This window comes from Penicillium vulpinum, assembly GCF_028829585.1.
Source record: "Penicillium vulpinum strain IBT 29486 chromosome Unknown utg000001l_segment0_segment0, whole genome shotgun sequence".
Classification (NCBI taxonomy): Eukaryota; Fungi; Ascomycota; class Eurotiomycetes; order Eurotiales; family Aspergillaceae; genus Penicillium; species Penicillium vulpinum.
Window position 1 is genome coordinate 7,009,239 of NW_026643241.1, and position 18,382 is coordinate 7,027,620.

General features: G+C 47.6%; 9 protein-coding genes across 9 annotated transcripts; 2 read left to right on the plus strand and 7 right to left on the minus strand.

The window, feature by feature from the left end:
• Positions 1 to 1,030: 1,030 nt before the first annotated feature.
• On the plus strand, positions 1,031 to 2,581 carry N7479_002500 (purple acid phosphatase family protein; the record flags this gene model as incomplete). Its single annotated transcript, XM_057250197.1, has 2 exons — positions 1,031 to 1,163; positions 1,221 to 2,581. 2 exons carry the CDS (start codon positions 1,031 to 1,033, stop codon positions 2,579 to 2,581), a joined length of 1,494 nt encoding a protein of 497 aa, XP_057114629.1.
• Positions 2,582 to 3,223: 642 nt separating this feature from the next.
• Positions 3,224 to 4,650, minus strand: N7479_002501 (uncharacterized protein; the record flags this gene model as incomplete). Its single annotated transcript, XM_057250198.1, has 5 exons — positions 3,224 to 3,673; positions 3,760 to 3,968; positions 4,025 to 4,164; positions 4,221 to 4,447; positions 4,516 to 4,650. 5 exons carry the CDS (start codon positions 4,648 to 4,650, stop codon positions 3,224 to 3,226), a joined length of 1,161 nt encoding a protein of 386 aa, XP_057114630.1.
• Positions 4,651 to 5,321: 671 nt separating this feature from the next.
• On the plus strand, positions 5,322 to 7,255 carry N7479_002502 (GMC family oxidoreductase; the record flags this gene model as incomplete). The annotated part of the gene is made up of 3 exons (XM_057250199.1): positions 5,322 to 5,352; positions 5,516 to 6,229; positions 6,288 to 7,255. The coding sequence occupies 3 exons, from the start codon at positions 5,322 to 5,324 to the stop codon at positions 7,253 to 7,255; spliced, it is 1,713 nt and encodes a 570-aa protein (XP_057114631.1).
• Positions 7,256 to 8,819: 1,564 nt separating this feature from the next.
• On the minus strand, positions 8,820 to 10,286 carry N7479_002503 (putative neutral amino acid permease; the record flags this gene model as incomplete). The annotated part of the gene is made up of 2 exons (XM_057250200.1): positions 8,820 to 8,848; positions 8,918 to 10,286. The coding sequence occupies 2 exons, from the start codon at positions 10,284 to 10,286 to the stop codon at positions 8,820 to 8,822; spliced, it is 1,398 nt and encodes a 465-aa protein (XP_057114632.1).
• Positions 10,287 to 11,373: 1,087 nt separating this feature from the next.
• Positions 11,374 to 12,644, minus strand: N7479_002504 (Pyrimidine monooxygenase RutA; the record flags this gene model as incomplete). Its single annotated transcript, XM_057250201.1, has 3 exons — positions 11,374 to 11,757; positions 11,828 to 12,541; positions 12,594 to 12,644. The coding sequence occupies 3 exons, from the start codon at positions 12,642 to 12,644 to the stop codon at positions 11,374 to 11,376; spliced, it is 1,149 nt and encodes a 382-aa protein (XP_057114633.1).
• Positions 12,645 to 13,268: 624 nt separating this feature from the next.
• On the minus strand, positions 13,269 to 14,263 carry N7479_002505 (carbon-nitrogen hydrolase family protein; the record flags this gene model as incomplete). The annotated part of the gene is made up of 3 exons (XM_057250202.1): positions 13,269 to 13,498; positions 13,557 to 14,157; positions 14,219 to 14,263. The coding sequence occupies 3 exons, from the start codon at positions 14,261 to 14,263 to the stop codon at positions 13,269 to 13,271; spliced, it is 876 nt and encodes a 291-aa protein (XP_057114634.1).
• A 514-nt stretch (positions 14,264 to 14,777) lies between these two features.
• On the minus strand, positions 14,778 to 15,540 carry N7479_002506 (nitroreductase family protein; the record flags this gene model as incomplete). Its single annotated transcript, XM_057250203.1, has 2 exons — positions 15,233 to 15,540; positions 14,778 to 15,113 (listed from the first exon to the last, which is right to left on the minus strand). Coding segments are annotated over exons 1-2 (627 nt in total), but the record flags the coding sequence as incomplete, so codon positions are not given.
• Positions 15,541 to 16,055: 515 nt separating this feature from the next.
• Positions 16,056 to 17,612, minus strand: N7479_002507 (fungal specific transcription factor domain-containing protein; the record flags this gene model as incomplete). The annotated part of the gene is made up of 1 exon (XM_057250204.1): positions 16,056 to 17,612. The coding sequence occupies one exon, from the start codon at positions 17,610 to 17,612 to the stop codon at positions 16,056 to 16,058; it is 1,557 nt and encodes a 518-aa protein (XP_057114636.1).
• A 170-nt stretch (positions 17,613 to 17,782) lies between these two features.
• On the minus strand, positions 17,783 to 18,220 carry N7479_002508 (uncharacterized protein; the record flags this gene model as incomplete). The annotated part of the gene is made up of 1 exon (XM_057250205.1): positions 17,783 to 18,220. One exon carries the CDS (start codon positions 18,218 to 18,220, stop codon positions 17,783 to 17,785), a length of 438 nt encoding a protein of 145 aa, XP_057114637.1.
• Between the last annotated feature and the right edge of the window lie 162 nt (positions 18,221 to 18,382).

Sequence of the window (18,382 nt, forward strand, 5' to 3'; positions counted from 1 at the left end):
ACAGAGATTGATCATATTTTCTTTCATGTTACTTCGCTATTAGACATTAACTTAGCTCCATCTTCCTTTCTCACCCTCTCTATCTCATAGCCTAATTAGATCACGACAACCCCCGCAATCCGGCAATGAGTAAAAGACCGTGACCCAGGACTCAGTCCATATAGACCCTAGGCTCAACCATTAAGCCAAGAACCAACCTAGGGTCGATCGCAGTTCCCTCTCCGAGAACCCTATAAACCGTACACAGCTGGTTATGTATACGGTCGGGGATGGAGTTAGAATCCAAGATTTCATGGATCCCTCTATTCCTGGAATAGAGTTAGCTCCAGAGATACCCTAGGGCCGCGGGGTTTGAAAAGGCTTAGCAATATCCAGTTATAAGAGCCGAGTACTCCTAGACACATAAATCGGATCAATATTGTTTTCAGCACAAATTTGGTCGAATTTCAATGACATACGACTATCAATGATCGTCATGCTAGTCAGTTTCTAATCACTCTTCCTCTTCCTCTTCTTTCTTGCTCTCCGCACGTAAACACCACGTGCATCACTCTTCATGTCGAAATAGGCATTTCATCAGAAGTTCATAATCAGCAATCAAATTTGCAAATTAATTAATCTAAGTATATTCCCCGGAAAACCAACCGATCCATCATGTTTTTACACGTGCACACTAAACTAGGTCAGCCAATAAATTACCTCGGATATCTAAACCCCTCGTTGCCGAAAGTTGATCCATCTCCGAGGTTTGGGCTCTCTATTGTGTTTGCACTAACCCTAAACTGCTGTAGTGGATTTTTATACCTAACCAAAGTTGTGGATCAAGGTGACAATGCATAAAAACGATCTGCACGCTGCGCGACGTGCGTTGCCTTCCAGGCATGATTGGCCTTCATTGCATTTCGTCGTATGCAGATGTGCTATGATTATGGCACCTACGCCGAGAAGCAAAATTATATATAGAGCTGAATCATCGAGATTTTGTGAGATATTCCTCAGATCAGATTCTGTAAATCAATTATATTTAGTCATGGTTGGAAGTATGTCGCTTAAACTCCTGCCCTTTGTGGCTGGTTGCGCCTTTGCTAGCGTCACCTATCCCGAGATCCCGGCGGACTTGACTACGCCATTCCAGCAGCGATTGGCAATATACGGTCCCGATGGTATGAATGTTGCTTGATATAGTGGATTCGAATGAGGGCTAACTTATTTGTTCCTAGCTGTATCTGTTGGCTGGAACACTTACGGAAAGCTTGAACAGAGTTGCGTGCAATATGGCTTGTCAAAAGACAACCTGAATACTAAAGCTTGTTCATCCTTGTCGACCACCTATGATCCCTCGCGGACATGGTCGAATGTCGCCGTCCTGACAGGCCTGAAGCCCGCAACAACCTACTACTATAAGATCGAGTCTACCAACTCGACTGTAGGTCATTTCCTCAGTCCTCGCAAGCCTGGCGATAAAACTGCGTTCAACATGGACGTGATCATTGATCTAGGCGTTTACGGCAAAGACGGCTACACAACCAAAAGCACAAAAAAGGATACCATTCCAGTCATCGATCCGGAAGTCAACCACACGACAATTGGTCGCCTCGCGCAAACAGTGGACGACTACGAGTTCATCATCCACCCAGGAGATTTCGCTTACGCAGACGACTGGTATCTCAAATTCGCCAACCTGCTCGATGGTAAAGAAGCATACGAGTCCATCCTGGAGCAATTCTACGACCAAATGGCACCAATCTCAGGCCGCAAGCCCTACATGGCCAGCCCAGGAAACCACGAAGCAGCCTGCTCGGAGATTCCATACTTGAACAATCTCTGCCCAAAAGGCCAAAAGAACTTCACTGAATTCATCCACCGATATGAGAACACCATGCCTCAGTCTTATATTTCCTCGTCATCCAACCCAACGGCCCAAACACTGGCCCGCACGGCCCGCAGTCTTTCAAACCCACCCTTTTGGTATTCATTCGAGTACGGCATGGCCCACATCATAATGATCAACACCGAAACCGACTTCCCTAAAGCGCCAAGTGGCACAGATGGCTCTGCCAAGCTGAACGGTGGGCCCTTTGGCGCTCCGAACCAGCAGCTCGAGTTCCTCAAGGCTGATCTGGCTTCCGTCGACCGTTCTGTCACTCCCTGGGTAATTGTCACCGGACACAGACCATGGTACTCAACAGGTGACTCGTCGAACATCTGTACTCCCTGCCAAGATGCGTTTGAAGGCCTGTTTTACCAGTACGGCGTTGACCTCGGTATCTTTGGCCATGTGCACAATTCGCAGCGGTTTGCGCCTGTTGTTAATGGTACCGCGGATCCCAACGGCCTGAATGACCCTAAAGCGCCCATGTATATCGTCGCTGGGGGTGCGGGTAATATTGAGGGGTTGTCCTCTATTGGCACCAAGCCTGCTTATACCGAGTTTGTGTATGCCGATGACTATAGCTACAGTACCATTAGACTTTTGGATGCGCAGCACCTGCAGGTTGACTTTGTGAAGTCTTCTACTGGAGAGATCTTGGATTCCAGTACTTTGTACAAGGAACATGCGACGGATTTTGTTAAGCAGTGACGGAGGTTTGGGAAAAGGATATATAACGCATCTGATGAGCTAGTTTTGTGTTAATGAAATAGTGTTGTTGTTGTTGTTGTATAATGTTGTTGTGAAGGTGCGGAGTCATGCGTACTTTATTATACAAACAGCCCAGCAAACAGCTCAATTCAATTAGGGCTGCATACGCTGGACTGGCCTGGATATGCAGGCTCCCATGGAACACCACAGGCAATCTCAGGCAATCTCCGTGGACCGCCATGATCCACTTCCCCCTGATTTACCTATGTCTCATATCAAGTCTGACATTATTCTTCTCTCGGATCTGCTTTGCTTCAATACCAGAAAACTTGTGCTATTCTTTCGAGTACACATTATTCCACTTATTCAAACTTGTCTGTTTTAGCATGAAGGAAAATATCTCGTGTGAAGACCTAGTCCCGTGAAAATGAAAAAATATTTCTATAATGAACTAAAAAAAGGGAAAAAAAAAAAAAAAAAGGAACGAAACCCGATCAATGCCAATATTTTCAGACGCTATCCAGTATCCACATGGATCCATTCCATAAATAATTTATATACACCTTGACCCATAACCCTATGTTCATCAAGAATCTAAAACAACTAATTATAATTACAACATCTTAGGTTAGAATATGGCTCTCATCGATGCGACAACTGACTATTCCACTCCTTTGGGGGCGTTGTCGAACTACCCACACCAGACCCTTCCTGGAAGGTCCATGGCTCACTCTGCACGACAGTCTCCGAGACAACAGTAATATCCTTGGAGGAAGGTTCGGGCTCAGCTAGGATATGCTCATCGCTGCCCCACGCGGAAGCCTGCATATGTGACGGCGCAGCAGCACTTGTCTTACCCTTCTTGGTATCGCATTCGCCACGGTTTGTCAAGGTCTGCAAACCTCGACTCGAAAGAGGATATGGCTGTCCTGATGCCTTTCCTCCTGAGGAACTGAAGACATGGGAGAGACCGATCTTCCTGAAACCCTTGCGAATAAGTGGTTGGATGATGGGCAGGTTAGAAACAACGATTGAGACGAAGGTTTCACGACAGGCCCATTGAGAGCCTGATTCGGCACCATCTGGGCTGGACTATAGTATATGTGTCAGGTATGTGGTACGTAATAGACGTGTGTAATCCTGTATTCATAGGTATATTATGTCTGTATTGGACGTACCTTCATAATCGTAGCGGCCCGAATGATTCCCGCTAGCATGACAAACGTAGCTCCAGAGAAGAGAATCATGAGGGGGATTTTTCGTTTCAGGTTGAGATTGACAGTCCAGAGAAGGGGAAGTGGGATTGAGAGAAGGTAGACATCCGTGAGCACGTTGAGTACCACGACGACAAAAACATAAACGTAAGATTTGGTTGGTTGACAGAGATCTGTGCAAATATAGTAAGCTAAATAGACTGTTATATCTGACGGTGGAGTAACTCACTGCCAGGATCAGGATTAATCTGCCAAAACGCATGGAAGGGCTGGCATGATAGCAGGAGGGATAACGCTGTTGCAAGGTATGTCACACCTAGAATGATATATCCCAGCCGCACTCGGGTGGGGAGGTGTTGCAGGCCAGTCCTGTTATATGCTTAGCGCATTGGGTCATTGTATCGAAGGTGATATGTGAAGCGCACGTTAATCGAGAGTAGAAGACTGCCAAGCTGAATTTGACTAGCCAAAGAATAGCCACGTATAATGACCACCCGATGACCTGAATCTTAGATCCAGCAACACGATTAGACCATTCAGTCGAATTGGGATCGAGCGCTGCTCGCTGCTCAGGCGTCATGTAGCTATTAGTCAGGCCTTGGAATTTGGCACCGACAAGGTACGCTGCTACTGTTTCCAGTACAAAGAGGATCTGTCGAGGAGAATTATGTCAATTATACTTCATTCAATGGTGTTTACAGGACAGACGAAACAACATACCCCCGCCAATGGCATGAGATAATCATCCAGTTGGAAATTGGCTGGTCCAACTAGCTTCCATCGTACCACGATACGTACGAGGATAATTACCAGAGCCAAGGACAACAAGGTCCATGCCTCAACATTACCGGCCATTCTTGCAAGTCCTCGGTAGTCAGCAAAAGCTGAGGATAAAACGGAAGATGAGGACGGGAGTTGGGGGGAATTAAAAAGAAAGGCTCCAGCCAGACCGGCCCACTAGGGATCCCCAAAACAAGTAGTGTCTACATAGAGAATCAATATGTAATGTTATACAACTAGCTCGTCAGGCTAACTGCATAGTGTGAATACAAAGTAGTAAACCCCTGGAAGATCATCCTTGTAAAGATCATCCATGTAAATTTACATCAACCCCATATAACCCCACCAGATCCACCACCCCGGTATATACATACTGTAATTGGTGCGGGGACTAATGATTTATGTGCCCGACACGGGAAGCATGTCCCGACCACGGGTCAGACTTCAAAACCGTTACCAGTAGTGTGGGTATAAGTTACCTGCTAACTTCTCATTGGTTAATTTGTGAAGGAGCTCCTTCAGGACGTCAGTATGGAGTAGAACTTCCATAATTTGCTTGGATTACTACATTGGGAATAGAGTCCCCCCTAATTGTTTTCTCCGTTGTCCTCCGGGAATCATATATTTATTCTTCCTCTTTCCTCCCAATAATTTCGAACACAACTTTGTTCATTAGTGTATCGTTAGTGAGAATTTCACTCTCACCCGATATCAGCACTGTCTCACCAGGTCATTCATTACGCACTATGTCAACCTTTGATTTTATTATTGTCGGGAGTGAGTGACCTTTAGTATAGCTTCATTACCTACCCCCAACACAGGCCTCATTATCGAAGCTGGAGAAAATGAACTTAAATAATGAGACCTAATTTCCCACAAAAGAAATAATCAACCATTCCACCCATTCACCAAATCGAAATCTATCTAACACATTTTAAAGCTGGCCCGTCTGGTTGTGCCCTCGCCGCCGGTCTCGCCAACTCGGCCGCAAAACCCCGCGTCCTACTTCTGGAAGCAGGCGACAACAAGGAAGATCGCAACCTTCGTATCGACGGCAAGCGATGGCTCACCTTCCAGGATCAATCAATGAACTGGGGGTTTAAAACTACCCCGCAGGCGGACTGCAACAATCGTGAGATCGATTATAGCCGCGGCCGGTGCCTGGGTGGATCGAGCTCCATCAATTTCAGCGTGTACAGTGTCGGCGCACGCGACGATTACCAGGAATGGGCGAGAATTGTTGGTGATGAGGCTTTTGCGTGGGGACCTATTCAGCGAAAGTTTAAGGATCTGGAGACATTCCATGGGGAGATTCCAGAAGGCATAGATAAGAAGTATCTGGATCCAAAGATGGAGAATCATGGAAGCGAGGGCCCATTGCATGTGGGCTTTGCGCGGGAGTGGGAGCGGGATTTAACAGACCTCTTGGATGTCTTCGAGGAGGCTGGATTTCCGTTAAATCCAGATCATAATTCTGGAAATCCGATTGGAATGTCGGTGTTGATTAACTCAACGCATAATGGGTTGCGCTCGACAGCGGCAGATCTGCTCCAGGATAAACCGGATAATTTAACTATTGTCACTGGAGCCCCTGTGCAGCGTGTCCTCCTGGAGGGCAAAACAGCCGTCGGCGTTGAGTCGAATGGGAAGAAATGTGACGACGCGACCTATCCCTGCTACGAGCCCCACATATACTAACTAATTGTGAACAGATCGTGCCACAAAGGAAGTCATTCTTTCCGCCGGCTCGCTAAACGACCCCCGCATCCTGATGCACTCAGGCATAGGCCCTGCCGCCCAACTCCAGCAATACAAAATCCCCGTCGTCCACGATGTACCCGCCGTTGGCCAGGGGCTCCGCGATCATTGCTTCGTGCCGATGGTAAACACCCGCGTAGAAAGCACCACGGACCGAAAGGCATTTTACGGCGACAAAGCCGTCATGGACGCGGCGGAGAAGCAATGGCAAGAAGATGGCACAGGACCTTGGTCGAAATTTGCCTGCGAGTTGGGTATCGGCTGGTTCAAGCTGACCGAGAAGTTAGTTTCCACGCCGGAATTTAAGGCTCTCCCAGCAGACGAACAGAAATATCTTCTACAGGAGACTATCCCGCACTACGAGATCCTCACTCATTTCCCTGTTCATTGGGTCATCCCAGATTTCCCGCCCGAGGCACTAAGCTACTCCTGTCTGCTTGTCTTCTTGTTCAACGCGCAGACTCGCGGAGAAGTCACATTACAATCATCAGATCCTGACTCCCCACTCTCCTTCAACCCTAAGTTCCTGGCCCACCCGTTCGACCGCCGACTCGCGATAGAGGCCTTGCGCGACTCATTCCGCATCGCCAAGCACTATTCCTATACAAAAGACAATGTGGCAGAGCTGGCAATGCCCAAGGGCAAGTCAGATGAGGATCTGCTCGAGTACTGGCGGCAGAACATCTCATCAAGTTGGCACATGACGGGAACTGTGAAGATGGGCAAGAAGGGCGATGTCGATGCGGTCGTGGATCCAGATTTCAAGGTAATGGGTATTGAGAACCTGCGCGTGGCGGATATGTCGGTCGTGCCGGTGTTGGTGAATGCGCATGTCCAGGCTGCTGCGTATGTAACCGGTGCAATTTGTGCGGAGAAGTTGGTGAAGGAGTATAACCTATTTTCTCGAGCCTCAAAGTTCTGAGTAGTTACTGAATACATAGAGACACTCACATATAGATGGAATATAAGACTAGTCTCGTTATCAGAGCAGTTGGTTTGGGGTATCAGGAGATCCAAGTTGGATGTTGATCAAGAACTTTTTGCTCAGGATGAATCGAGACCAACGTCATTTGGAAGCATTTTCTCCAGCCAATAGTCTGCGCAATAGTCTGTGAAAGTGCGAGGTTTCATGTAGAAACAAACATGCCATTTTTCTGTTGTCCCGGTAGTTGTCTCGAGATCCATCAAAGGATCCCAGTGGGGACATTCCAAGTTTTACCCAAGTATGGATGAACCAGTAAACTTAAAATTTAAAATTATTAAATTTTATTAAAACAACAAACCCTATTGTTGTAATATGCAGTGGGGCATAAATACGTACTAGATTATACCAGGTAATTTGTATGTAGATTATCACCAATTGGGTAAGTGGTAGGAAATAAATATGAAGTTGTGCCTACTTTGTACGAAGTAGTGGGGCTAGTAATATGTAGGAGGTCTGAGAGTTCTAAACGGTACTTCCGTACGCAAGTATACTTCCAAGGTAGGCTCGAGCTAGAGAGGTGATAAGCACTTAATTTTCAACGTTAATTAGCACCTACCCGAGTACTCCATACCGAACCTGGCAAATTTATGTGTACAACATATATATAGTGTGCGAGAATTTCTATCTATAATTAGACTGACGAAATCCATAAGTCGAAGATCTCCACTGAGCAACCAACCCAGGACCCATCATGGGGGGCAGGGTAGACCTCGGCAATGGGCCTATGAAACCACTTGTATAAAGCCCAGGTCTTGGCAGTCAGGCTTGTAAGTATTCCGTGACCCTGGAGGTATGAAGCCGCTGATTCATTTCATTAATCTCGGAAGGTCACAAACGGTGGAACACGTTGTGGTTTGTGGGACCCACAAACGGGGCAGAGAAATACATAGACAATCACCATTGCAACTCTAGTACTTAACTAAGTACTCTCCCAACACCGAAAGATTAGCGTTTTCTATCTTTTCAAGAATACAGCGTACTTTGTTCACTGATGAAAAGTCCAGGTAGCTTGTGAGCGGCGAATGAAATATTAAGGTACTGCTAGGGTTAGTATTGCACAAATAAATTTTAGTCCACCATTGCAGATATTTATCTTAGTGGTATTCTCCTACATGGAAGGTCCACGGGTTCCATGGTTAATTTGCGTCCTTAGTAATCCCCCCTTCCGTCCAAGGCTCCAGGGCTGATGGTTCTGACTATCTTTATTTATACATGGGTTCATCTCAGTGAGATCCATCTCGAAATTAATGAGATACATTTTGTATTTTTGGGGTACTATTTTTAAGTCCCCGAGAGATTTGGTTTAACAAGCATTTTTATTGTTCAACAAAGCAATAAACCATCAATACCGCTCAATGTAATTTAGATTGTATGACCAATGGTGGATATACCTAGGTACGGTAAAGGTATCCATATACACAGAGAGGCTTGGGCGGGGAAAATACATGTATCCTCTCTATTCAGTGCTTGCTTCTCGATGATGCAAGTTTGCAGCCAATGCTCAAGTATTATTGCACCCAAAAACACGCCCTGGAAGAGATGTGAGCAAATGATATGTTCGTAACATATTCTGTTCTTTCTGTTGGAATAACAACCCACCTATTGAGCCGTTGCTATAAGCATTGATAATTTCGTCGACCACGCCATACGTTCCACCGCAGAGCATAAATAAGCCCAGCAGAATAAGAAAGATATGTGCTCCGAAAGCCAAGCGCTGTGTCATCGACCCCCTCATCCAAGATTTGTGGTCAGCTATCCAAAGCCACCCAGGCAGCGATACTGCAAGAGGCGCAAAACAAAGACTACCCACCAGTGCGATAAGGTAGTTGAAAATTTGAATGGCTTCGGCCAGAATAAAAGAGATTGCCGCCAGTCCAATGACCAATCCAATCCACGTCGCCCAATGTGTCACCGTATTTCGTTGGATGTGCGTTGTGTTCCGAAGAAGACGAACAAAGCAGTACTTGGCTGTCACATGCAAGTACAAACAGGCACTCACCATTATGCCAGCGAGCCCAATTCCATAGGCAACCATTTCCACAGTGTGGCCTGCCGAGCCGAGCGAGGGTGAGGCCACCCATGTCCCGCACCATCTGTAGATGACCAGAGAGAGCGAAAGATAGGAAGCAATAATAAACGTCATGCAGAGGAATAGCGCTTTGCGATAGTCGCGCGGCTTTTTCATCTCACTGATAACCGGAAGGAAGGCACTGGTCCCGGCGAACGACGCGAAGATTGTACAGGAAGCGGCCATGCCCGCTGCAAAAGTGGGGATAGGATGCGGCAGGGCTTGATACCCCAAGTCAAATTCACCAACAGCTGGGGCGGCTGCTGGTCGGCCCCGCGTGGTGACCGCTACTGCGACGATAAATACCGCAGTGAAGATGCTAATAAAGCCCACCCAGGTGAGCCAGCTGAGATGCTGGAACTTGCGGACCGACGCTGCCGCGGCGATGACCACAGTCGCTAGAAATGACCACCACACTGTACAGGCCGCATGGTCGGAGAGGACATCTAGGCCGATGGAAGCCCCAACAATCCCAGATCCAGTAGCAATGACGTATGCCAGAATGAACATGAACCCTGTAACCTCTTGCGCAACAACGCCGCCGACCTCTCCAGCCATGTCGGCGATACTGTGGCAGTTTGGATGATTGAGTCGAAAGTCCCCCTGGATCATGGCGGTGTAGGTATTAAGTAGGCCCCATCCGACGATACTCAAACTGCCTCCAATAGCTCCCAGGTTTGACATCGCAATTGGAATTGATAATACGCCGGTTGCGAAGACGGTTTTGAGGAAGATTATAGTGGCCCATTGCCACGACACCGTGCGGAAGTCGACTTCTGCGGATTCAGAGAAAACCTCGCGATCGTTCGATTGAATCATCTGTCCAGCGCTTTTGTCAGGGGTTTCTTCGGCAAGTGTGGCGCCGAGGTGGTCGCCCTTCTCGGAGGCTGTAGACGACATGGTGCCTTGTCGAGAATAGGTCCTCTGAACTAGAGACAGTTGAGTGTGAATAAATCTAAGAATAGTAAGGATCAAGGAAAGAGATATGCCATATAATAGCAGCATTCGCGCTGTGGACGGACAACTTATATCAACATAATCTCATAAAGGCTGCGAATCGTTATCAGGATATCCAGTCTATCATAGGTGCATAGGGGAGACCACCTGCCAAACCTTATCTCGACAAGACAAGCCTATTTGATTGGTATAGCAGCTAGCTTGTGAAGACAAAGAGCGGCCTGCCATGGCTTCAAAATCTGCCTGAGATGGGAAACGAGATACGAGATTTGTGTGTCCCAAGGGGTACGACAAGCAAGGGATATGCCAAGCGCCTTGATAGGAAGACGTAAGACAATTGACAATAGTCTCCCCGCATAGACATAAAGAGAGATAGACACTACTGTACTCCACTACTATACTCAGCGCGCAATAGCCCGGCTGTTAGCGCTTCCACATGTGGGAGCGAGATCCAAGCAGTACTCAATCTTCGCCCCGAAAGCCACTGGAGTTGCCGACCCCGAAGTATTTCATTTGAAATCACCTTATCAGATGATATTCGCCAATCGGTGTCTAGCGGAGAGAGAGGCTATGCAACTCTGTGCAATCGGGAGTAGGGAGATTCGATCCACTTTCCAAGCTGTTTACCTCCTTATAGTACTCAGGATTTGTGTAGATCGCCAGAATTTGAATTTGTGGTCGCGATACGAAGAAAAAGTCTCGCTAGAAGGAGAATGAATAAGCGCAATTATGCAAATACAAGTTTTTATTTTGTGAAATGCCAAAAGTAAGGCAAAAGAAAGGCTACCCCAGCTTTCACGGCCCTTTCATAGCCAAATATTCACGATTTCTACATAGGAATAGCGTACGTGGATTTTCACGTTGAAACTGAGAAGTCATCTTTTCAAATCGTACATGGTAGGGAGAGCCCTGATCTATCACTTGAATCTTTTGTGTGATCATTATGCTTGCTCTGAAATTGTGTGAAAAAAAGATGAGAGCTCTGATTGCATTTAAACAGTACATATATTTATTAACATGATTCCTTGCATCATACACCATTTGACTGTGGATCCTTGCCTACTCTCGTCTTCATCTTGGGCTGCACGTACTTTCCGAATAGTTCCACTCCACTCACAAACTCATCAAACTGCAACATAACACCTTTGACTCCCTCAACTTCGGCAATCTCATCCAATAAGCTGGCTACCTTTGAGTAACTGCCCACCAAGGTGCCTCCATTCAGGTTGACCAGATGGCCCGCTGACGCTCCTTCCACAAAACGTGCGACCATACTCTGCGCGTCTGCCTTTGTGTCCATCTTCGACTGGGCATGGACCCAGGCTACAGCCTCTTCGTCGAGATTATCGCAGTAAAGCTTCCATTTCGCCTCGGCTGCCTCATCCGTTTCGTCCATAATGAGCATCATAAGAATCTGTTGATCATTGTTAATTTCAACCTTTACATCGCAGTAATAACGTAGCATCAGCTGGCAGAATTCTTACCATGGCCCCGACATCCCTTCCTGTCTCCTTGGAAGCATCAATCAACCGCTGGTTCGACTCAGCAAATGCTGTCGGAGCGTTGATTCCCTTTCCAAGAGTGAAGTTATAATCCGCATAATCCGCCGCAAATTTTGTGCCGCGGTCGCTCTGCCCGGCGGCAATGATTTTGATGTCACCGGCTGGCCGAGGTTCCAGGCGGCAGTCGGTCATTTTGAAATACTTGCCGTCCAGGTCGCACTTACCATTCTTCCATAAATCTTTCATGACCCGCACGTATTCTTCGGCATAATCATATCGGTAGCCGAAATACTCGTTTCCGGGCCACAGGCCCATCTGGGTGAACTCTGCGCTTTGCCACCCGGTAACCATGTTAACTCCGAAGCGGTTCTTGTATTGCTCGGACTCTGCCGTGCTGTTGGCAATATCATCAATAGTGACTGCCATTCTGGCACAGATAGCGGGCGGTAGAGCGAGAACGGCAGTCGAAGCGAACAGCTTAATGCGGGAAGTGCAAGCTGCGATGCCCGCCATAAGGGTAAAAGACTCAAGGTTGTAGTCCCAGTGTTCTGTCTTGCCACCAAAACCCCTGAATTTGATCATTGATAAAGCAAAGTCGAAGCCATACGACTCGGCGAGCTTCGCAACTTTGCAGTTCAAACCGAAGGAGGGTTTATAGTGCGGGGCGGCAGTAGAGATGAGCCATCCATCGTTTCCCTGCAAAGTTAATCAGCACATATTCCACAATGCAGTCGATTATTTGACTTACAATAGGGAGGAAAACACCAATATCTAGGGTCTTGGAAGTCTCAGAAGGCATGATAAAAGTCGGTGGACTTGAAGTGTAAGAAAGGATAGATAGGTCTCTGCAGGGAAAGATAGAATGAAATGAATATGGAATAATACTGAAGGAATTGCGTGCCTTTTAAAAAAAAGCAGTTGCTACCTCTTGACATCGGCGAGCCTTGTTCTCGCTCCTATAGAGATCGGGAGAGATTGAATCCCAAAAGAGACAAGTGGGTCCTTTCTTCGGCGCGAGAATGTCGATGTTCAGCCAATCATCGCCCGAACTCGAAATAGTAAATCCCAAGGTTGTCGCCGAACGAGAGATGATAGGCTGCTTATCTGCAGAGTGGATTATCCCTACCTAGGGTATTAAGTCACCAAGTATACAGGTTGCACGGCTTCGAAGCACAGGAAGATAATGCAGCCCTAGAGGTAGCTCAAATTGTCACTCAAATACGATGTAGGATCAGTGCAACCGGGGCAAGATAGGTCTCGCGTAAAGCCGACTATATTCTCCCTTCTCTCTTTCTGTGTCACTTCGCTTTACTTCATCAATCATTCATTACTTAGTATTCATGTAGTCTACGGTAGTCAAGGAAGTCCGAGTGGAATTGTATGCCTGCATACTTCATAGTATCTTATGTGTATTTATAAAGTATCACTTAGCAAGCGTATGCCGATAGTCATAATGCCAATCTTCCCGCGCAAGATCTGCCCGAATCTTGTATGAGCTCTCCCCTTCTTCGATAATTCCCATATCCAGATCAACGACCAACATACCCTCTGCACAGTCAAGCCGTGCCAACGGGCCAGCAAACGGAACACAGACCTGTGAAAGACCGATAAATGACCGAGCAGGAGGACCCCCGGCATTGGCATAAATAATCCCTGAGCAAAAATGAATTAGATATAAAATAGGAGGACTGAGGACTCTGGAAGAACTCACCACATGTATTCTCGAAGCACCGGCCAGTCAGGAGCGAGTCGATGAACAGTTTCTCCGCGAGCGGATTTATGACTCTGCCTTCCTCACTAGTCTCGTTAAGTAGCCAGAATGACGGGATAATAATCAGCTTCGCCCCCTGCGCGATCAACTCGCGGAAGGCTTCTGGAAACGCCAGATCCCAGCAGATCAGAAGTCCAACCTTGCCTAACGGCGTGTCGAATACCTGGTGAGGCTCGCGCGCACTGCCCGTGAGGTGAGCCCGTTCAACTGGACCCCAGAGATTCTTCTTGGCATATTTTCCCACTATTTTCCCTTTGTCCGTGATAAAGTATGCAGCATTCAGCAGCCTCTCGGATTCACTGCCCGCGTCGTGAAGTTCAACTAGCGTGCCAGGAACGATATTGATGTTGCATTCTTTTGCTAGCTCGCAGTATTGATCTAGGTAGGTATTCCAGGAGCCGCAGGCAGGCTTAAAGGTTGGATCCTCGGGCGCCCATCCCGTTAAATGATATTCGGGGAGGACGGCTAGTTGAGCACCCTGGTTGGCTGCAGCCCGAATGAGACCGACGGCCTTGTCGAAGTTGGCTTGTACTCGGAGAATCTATAAATAAGAATGTTTAGCGATAGCTTCGAGATTAAGGGTACTAGGCATGATCATCTACCTCCGAATGCATTTGAATCACTGCAACTTTATACACGGGCGCCATAATTTTCTGCCTGGAATTGAGGATCTTGATGTTATTGCTCGACTTCAAGCTGGTCCGATGTTGATATATTTATATATCCGGACACCGAATAAATTTACGCAAAAATCTACTGAGGAGTAAGGAATCCCCGTTTTGTATAAGCCGCTAGTCGACTTTCTCGCGCCGAACCCGAACTAAGCTCTAACGGGTACGATTTTTGAAGATAACAATCACCAGCCAGTTCTTTCAAGCGAAAGAGTGCATTTAACTTAGGATTCCAAGTATAGGAGGAAGGAGACCGGAGAAAATAATTGGTAATGTCGAACAAGAATCGACAACTCGTCAACTTCGTCAACTCTCCTTCCAGATCGCTACAACAACTCGTCAACATGGAGTTACGATTCATCTACTCAGTAGAGCAAGGAACATAGAGAGAACTGGATGAATCCGAATGTAAACTAACAAATAAGAATTATAAAAAGCTTCATAGTAATAAAGAGTCCGCCTAGCTCCTTGATTCGACAGAATCTATACCATCCGACCTCAAGCCGTGGACAAAGAGTCGCGCTTCAATAGGTTGTTGCGTCTTGGGAGGCAATGACTCACGCGCCGCGCCCTCACACCCACCGAAGACCAACTGCGCCTTGAGCTGCCAGTTCTGCGGGATGTTCCAAGTCTTTTCAGCCTGCTGGTCGACCAGCGGATTATAATGTTGGATATTGGCACCAAGACCTTCTGCCTCTAGCGCTGTCCACAGGGCATACTGGTGCATGCCGCTGGCGTGTTCGGCCCACTGTGGGAATCGATCCGCGTAGAGCTCGTACTTTGCTTGGAGATCTTTGACGGTCTCTGTATCCTCGTAGAATAAGATCTTTTACTTGTGATATTTGTCAGATATGGGTTGGCCCTGTTGGTGACGGGAAGAAAAGGAGAGAATGGGAGTATGAGAACGAATGGGAGTATGAGAACAAGTAGGAAATGTGAACGGACCGTGCCATAGCTGTTTTGGAATCCCGAGATACGCTTCTCTGTCTTTGGGAATGCGCCATCGGGGACGATTTCCTTCAAGCATTCTAGGACAATATTCCAAAACTGAAAATGCTCGCTATGAAGAAGGACGAGTAGTCGCGTGGACTGCGAGTTGAAAGAAGAGGGCACATCTTGAATAATGGTGTTGACAATCTCCACGATTCGGGCGTCGGATATCGGGGATGTGTTGTTAAGTTGGTAGATACTTCGACGGTAGTGCACTGCATCGAGGAACTTTGATGGTGTTTCCATTTTCACGCAGATTACAAATCTATTAAGTTGCAAAGGCGAGGTGCTGGAAACTTTTCTAGCCCAGGCCCTGAGCGAGGGGGGAGACTTATATGTGAGAGTCCAGCGAGAAATCGGCGCGGGCTCGGCATATATTCGCTCGCCTGAAATTGAAGCGGGTCTTTGATAGATGATGTAGGCGAGAAGAGAAAAATGTAAAGATTTTTGGAGGGCATCGGACGGCATTGGGACATTGGGAAATTGGTCTGTATTCTGATTCTCGGGGCTTCTTAACCTCAGGAGCGAGTAATTCTATTACGTAGCTCGCTGGCCCTTTGATCCATGAGTGCTGAATGAGCTTTATAACCCATATTTGTCTCTTAATTTGTTAAGAAATAGTGTGCTCAATTTGCCTATCATACTAGTTGGCTTATCTGACCTCATGCTATTTAGAAACAGCACTTATGTTAAAGGTTGATCACTCGCTAAATTCATAACTTCATCGCCTAAACAGGGTAATTAAATCTACAAAAAAAAGGAGAGACCGACTCCATGACTATGTCAGCATGATTGGAGCTTGTAGCTTGCCCATTACATCGCGCCAGTCAACAAACCCTAGCCCACGGCTGGAGGGAGGGATTCTTCCGTCTGCGTCAAGATGACGGTCCGTTCGTTTCCATACCTCCAGGACCAGAGATCTTGCCCGAGATAAGTTGCTGATTCCCTTTGCAGAAGCATTCTGAAACCATTGGAGGCATCTATGTCGCAATTCTACATCCACGGCCTCACAAGCAGCAACAAGGGCAGGCCATAGTATAATTGAAGGCCTGATTGATCGGCCCCGGGTGAGACATTGAATAGTCTCAAGGGAATCGAAGGTCAAAGCGACGAATTTCTGGTAATCTTGAAATGGAGTTTCCAAATTGGCCCATCTCGGTCTGCCCTTGTCTGGATCCGTCTCAGAGCGCCTAAATTGTGGCGAGTCAAAGCAACGACCGAAGAACAGAATGACGGCATAATGGAAGGCCCATTGGTGGCTTTCGAGAAGCTCGTCCCTAACGGCTGTAGGGATAGCCGCATCTTCCCCGAATGACCAGAGCAGTTCCAGTTCAGGATCAGGTATGTAGAAGTTTATTTTATCATTTAGTGCGCTCCTTGACAACGCCTCAGGGTCAAGTGTGATACTGTAAAGCTCTGCTCTAACGTTTTCAAATTCTTCAACCAGGCGTTCGTCAATGCTGACGTGCGGATCCCATTTAGCAATCTGTCGGTCGGCACGAACGGTTCGATAGAGCAATGAGATTGTCCGCAAGCTGATACCGAAGCAGGTATCTAGAACATAGTGGGCTGGCATGACTATTCCTTCGGTATCTTGGAACCCCATCGAGGATCCGGAGAAACTTGAGAAATTATCAGCATCCTCATCTGGAGATGCGGACTTGGTTGTCCTGCACTCATTATATTCGGGTCCACTCGCCAAGGGCCCTTGAGTGGTCGTTGCCACGAGCTCGTAAAACCGGTATATTTGATAAAGCACGCTGGAGCGAAGGCTCGATCTCCAGAAACAACTAGAGCCGGTCATAGTAAATACGCTGTGTGCAAGTTTGAGGTGCCTTTGATGGCTGTTGCTATCAGATGCGAACACGTTGCTCGAGATTAGTGACAATGTGCAGGCCAACAAGGCATGTTTCTGGGTCTCTGAGTAGTTTGCATCACTGTCACTCAAACAATCACTTGCCAACTGTGCGGCGTCGAGCGCATAGACCTTAGCCCTGACTAGCAGACTCTGTCGCTTGGAACCACCGAGTTGGGCCCGGTGTAAAGCTGAGACGGCAAGGATGGCGTGCCGTAAGGCGAGAGTAGTTCGATCTGGTGATTTTGTGAGAGCCAAAGGCAAATATATCTGAAGCCATGGATTCCGTGGTGGATCTATAGCTGGCATCATGATGTGGCCGACCACCTCGCGATAGTGCCTGATCAAGAGCACGTCTTCGTGGTCACCGGGCCCGTCCTGATTCGACGGCCAGCCAGAAGTAGTCGAGGGAGTCTGGCTGTGAGGCAGCTGGCCCCGGAATACTTGACCAGAATCACCCACTGCTTCAGGTGACGACATTTCAGTACCCCCTGGTGAGGAGAGTATGGGTGGATTGAGGTTTCCACTGATCTCCACACTTTCAAACGGGCTTGATGCTATGGAAGTACCTCGACTTGGAGCAAGGTCGGGCTCGCTTCTCTGAGTGTCAAGCATCAAAGTAGCATTAGCCGTGTGATCAAATAGCTGTGCTATCGCAGTGGTAGCTGCCGGTGCGGCAATAAATCCATGGCAGGCATGCCGCCGAGAGCGTTCGCAGTTGGCACAGGTCGGCCGTCGTCCATCACACTACAGCTAGGGTCAGAGAAAAAGGCTCCGAGAGAAATTTGAAGTTGCAGACCTTGATCTTTCGTTGGCGGCAGGTGAGACATCCCTACCACAGCATTAGGCAAGATGATCGTGAAGAGGGAATTGGTTTGTGGGGTGGGGATAGGAGTGGAGTTTGAAGGAACGGAACGCACCGTATACACTCTACCTCCGCGTCGCCCTGACCTAGTCTTCTCAACGGACTTACGGGCAGCCGGCAGTTGACTTCTAGGTCTTCCAGCAATGGTAGGATCAGCCGGTAGGAACTGGGGATTGGCCCATTTGAGAACGCCACCCCACGAATCGATATCGGTTAATTCCATCAATTCAGAAATGGGATGTTGCGTTGTGTTTATCGCGAGCGAGAAAGGCGAACTCGGGAGGATTTCTCTAGAGCGAAAACGAGTTGGCCTATCTATCCCTGCAATCCACCTGGGCACTATATTTGCTTACGTTTTCACTTGCTCGAGATAAGCCCAGCACTA